This window comes from Morus notabilis, unplaced genomic scaffold (assembly GCF_000414095.1).
Source record: "Morus notabilis unplaced genomic scaffold, ASM41409v2 Scaffold778, whole genome shotgun sequence".
Taxonomy (NCBI): domain Eukaryota; kingdom Viridiplantae; phylum Streptophyta; class Magnoliopsida; order Rosales; family Moraceae; genus Morus; species Morus notabilis.
Genome location: NW_010358529.1, coordinates 181,680 through 185,741, shown reverse-complemented (window position 1 = coordinate 185,741; position 4,062 = coordinate 181,680). Strand labels below are relative to the sequence as shown.

Below are 4,062 nucleotides of genomic sequence, written 5' to 3'. Positions count from 1 at the left end.
GGAAAGAGAAAGGAAGGGAAAGGAAGAGGAAAACAGGGAGAGGGGAGGAATGACCAAAAAGAAAAAGGGGGAAAAAAAAAAGACTCAGCATCAAGTAGAAGTATTATATTGACACTGTCAAATCTTGATAAGAAGCACTTACATTCTCCACGGTGATCCCTGACAATGAAGGATTCTGTCTTTGCTTCCCTTACTTTAATTCCATCAAAACTATCCATTACTCTTGCCCCTAGCCTGAATCTACGGCTCCTCGTCCAACTTGAGTTATCCGTGAAGGAGATCTCACCCCCAATACCTACACCATCTTTGAGATTCAGAACCGCCTCTCCGGTGAGAAGGGGTTTTTTCCCTTCTCTCTCCCTTACAATGTTATTCTTGAACTCTTCAACTGTCCAATTGTCACTCTCCTCACCATCAAAGTCACCCTCAAGAACAACAATTTCTACCCTGGCTAAGGATTCAGGCCCAGATTTAACAATTTGTCCAGTAACACAATCAACTAAGGCTATTTGAATACTGGAACATTCTTCTCCTTCAATTCGGGCTCCAGTGAATACTGGAAGAGAGGGATTAGTTAAAAACCGTAGCTTTAAGCTCCTGGATTCGGAAGAATGGGTCTCTTTCATGCAACTCCTGAACATTACATATAAAGATTAATTATCAAACATAATAAGGAAGTCAAAGTTATATTGACAACTTCTGTCCTTGCGGGAGGAAGGTAGAATTGGAAAAATATCCATAAAGTATCATTTCTTACTGTTTCATATTGTTCAAATGCTTTTTTAGGGCCAACTCAACTTCCTCTTTAACCTGAAAAAGACATGAGAACTTGTTTAGAAACAATTATTAAAACTCAAACCCGTGCATACTTATTCAAAAGAGAGAATACGATAAACTCACAAAACATAGGTTCAGGGGCCCAAAACCATTACACAACAAAATATAGAAACATTTCCAGCAAATTTCTTTATCTCATCTCTATTCAACCCATAATGTTTTCTTCTTTCCTATTGAAAGACATCCAGCCTCTGTTCAGTTACGAGGCTCTCCAAAAACAAGCATAATACGCTGAAGCTAATTCAAATCAAGATTGACAAGATTACCAGACTAGACCAATGCAAGAAGATAAATTTGTTAAGCTCCCATCATCTAAGGCACACCGATTCTTGGTGAATTGTTCTACAATATTGACAACTTTAAAGTAGAAGGTAGCTAATTCATTAAATGCTTGTAAAAATTAAAGAGATAATATGTCATTCTAAGGCTTATCCCGGCTAATTACACATGCGAAGTGGATGTCTAAGGAAGAGGCAATCTGTGGCTTATAAGACGTTGTGCCTATAGCGGAGTTTTATGGTTAAAAGGGCTACTTGGATAGAGAGCGCAGCCTTCATTAGGTGGAAAGGATACTGATAGATGCCAAGGGCGTCAGGCCAGTGTTCATGTCAACACAAAATGGGCTGCCATGCATAGCTGCACCCTGCAAAGCATGGTGGTATCTTACAATTCCAACGTTTTCTTAATAACTGATTTCCTTATCAAGTTTAAAGAATTCTAAAGATTCCTAAATTGCAGTGTTGTTTTTCCAGCTAGTTGGCATCATCACAAATTCACAAACAATTCACATAAGGTTTCAGATTAAGACTTGAGAATATACAGATACAAAACCCGTGATCAAAAGAAACACACTTACCACTCGACGAATCAAAGGCTCCAGGCATCGCTCCAATGAATGCATCCGCATTGCCTCCATAACGACTCTGAAAGGTGTTGATAACTCATTAGAAAGAAAGCGTTCGAATTTTTTTTAAGTGTCCATTGAAAAAAGCGTTCAAATTTTTTTTAAGTGTCCATTGAAATGTATAAACCTCAGAATGCTCAAAAAGGTTTATTTTCGGAGACCAACATTTCAGTACCAGCTAGAATAACTGTCACATAACGCTTTTCTTTCTTATCCCCTTGTATACAACAGAACTCATTTACTATTCAAGTGAAACAATTCCAAACAACTTTTCCATTATGTCAAACCAAATGCACTCAAATTTCACAACGTGAAAGTTCATCATCAAATTTCATATGCACACAATTACACTAACATTTCCCTTCTAAAAAGAACTCTCAATTTAACTCTTCATAGCATAAAAGCCAAAGGATAAAACAATAACCATTGGAAAGCACCAAAAAAAATTTTAAAAAATAAATAAATAAACTCACACACACACACACAACACACATCATTTCCTAGAAACAAGCATTTCAGCCTAAAGAATTTCAATCAAAATTCACCACAAACAAAATCCCTTTCCACTTGCAAAAATTTTACAAACAAGCCAAACCCAATTCGCTCCAAACCAAACCCAACCCAATTTGCCTCGGGAAATTCAACAACAAGTCAAAAGAATTATACAAAACAAAACAAAACCCAATTCATTTCCCAATCCCAAATTTCACACCATGTAATTATTCTAACAGAATATAACAAAAAAAGAAAAAAGAAGACTTAACAAAGAAGAAGAAAATATGCCTTACTTCCTGAAAGCAGCAATCTTTCGACGCTTATCATCGGGACTCGTCCCTTCCGACCGAGGAACTCTACCATCTTCTGGATGTCTCTTCTGCGACATTATGGAAGGCCAAAGAAACAAGACCCACAAGAAGAAGAAGAAGACGAAGAAAAACTTAGGTTTGGAAATGGAGAAGTGACGATAGTTTCAGTAATGACCATGGAAAACAACATCCAAGTGGACCAACATGCGGTGGTGGGCACGTAAAACGATAAGATATCAATCCTCTTAATCATACTATTACACAAATATACACATATATATAGAGAGATAGAGAGAGAGAAAGAGAGAGAGAGAAGAAGACGAAGAAGAGAAAGGTTCCAAAAGATGAAGAAGAAGAGGCCAAGTGTGTGTTTGTGTCGAATGAAGCTAAACAGTATTATTATTATGATTATCTGAATTTGGCTGCGTGTGGGATGCTTCTTCGACGTGAAACTTCCCCAACATCTCTCGCTTTTTGGATTCTTTTCTTTCTTTCTTTTTTTTTTTTCTAATTCTTTTTGGTTGCCAACAAAAACAGATTGCCCAGAAAGAAAGGCGGTGGCGGGGTGAGAGGAGAGAGAAAGGGGGTTGGAGGATTCAGCTCAGGAGATGATTGTCTGTTGATTAGTTTTGTGTCATTCGAGAGAGAGAGAGAGACGCTGTACGCGAGTGGGTGTGTTCAGTGGGGCCCGGCTAAAGCGCGTTACGGACTAGTAAAACGGGGTCCACGTCGTAGTGTTTATATTCGTTTTTGTTTTTGTTTTTTACCCTTTTTTTTAGGCATTTACATATTCGAGTCATTAGTGCGTAATGAAAGGATTGTTTGATAGATATATTCAAATTCAAATTATGATTTTATTATAATATTTTTTATTTTATAAAGAGTTTAAATTTTTAAAAAATTTTTTTATAAAATTCACATAATAAATTTAAATAATAATTTTAGTATACATTCTAAATGGGTTTATAATTTAATTTTTTTAAGTGTTAGTGTGAAATTATATTTTAAGTGGCTCATAATAATGCTGCATGGTTCAAAGTCAAAAAATTTATTTGAAATAAAATCCATTAAATGGAAAAGTGTCATATTTTAAATATATGGCGCGTTTATTATCTTGACTGATTGAATTAATCAGACAATTCATTTTCTATCTAATAGTGAAGAAGGTATTTTTCATATTTTGCTTTTGTGTTTTATAAGAGATGTGGTTATGAATGGCTAAATAGTCAAAGCATAAATGACCGATAAGATATTCGTGAAATTTCTATCAAAATTTCTCTCTTTATCTACTTTGTCTCTATTGAGTTTTTGAGTTATGAATTTTTCTGATTATTCGAGTATTAGTGTGTAACAATAACACATATCGTGATCAATCAAATATGTGACTATGATCATATTCATGAAGGATCTTATAAAGATTATGTTCGTGATTGGGGTATTATGAGGCCATCCTAATGACGATTCTGTACCGGTATTGAATTGAAGATCTTAATGTATCAGTCTTTTTTTCCCTAC

At 35.6% G+C, this 4,062-nt stretch overlaps 1 protein-coding gene across 1 annotated transcript in view; it reads right to left on the bottom strand.

Annotated features, from left to right (window-relative positions):
• LOC21389844 (calmodulin-binding protein 60 A) overlaps positions 1-3,167 on the bottom strand; it is a 5,136-nt gene extending 1,969 nt beyond the window's left edge. Inside the window, exons 1-4 of the mRNA XM_010092747.2 lie at positions 2,530-3,167; positions 1,694-1,760; positions 758-810; positions 143-633 (exon numbers count right to left, since the gene is read on the bottom strand). Of these exons, the coding sequence (XP_010091049.1) occupies positions 143-633; positions 758-810; positions 1,694-1,760; positions 2,530-2,624 (706 nt within the window). The 5' untranslated portion in view covers positions 2,625-3,167. The remainder of the gene's footprint in view (positions 1-142; positions 634-757; positions 811-1,693; positions 1,761-2,529) is intronic.
• Positions 3,168-4,062: the final 895 nt, after the last annotated feature.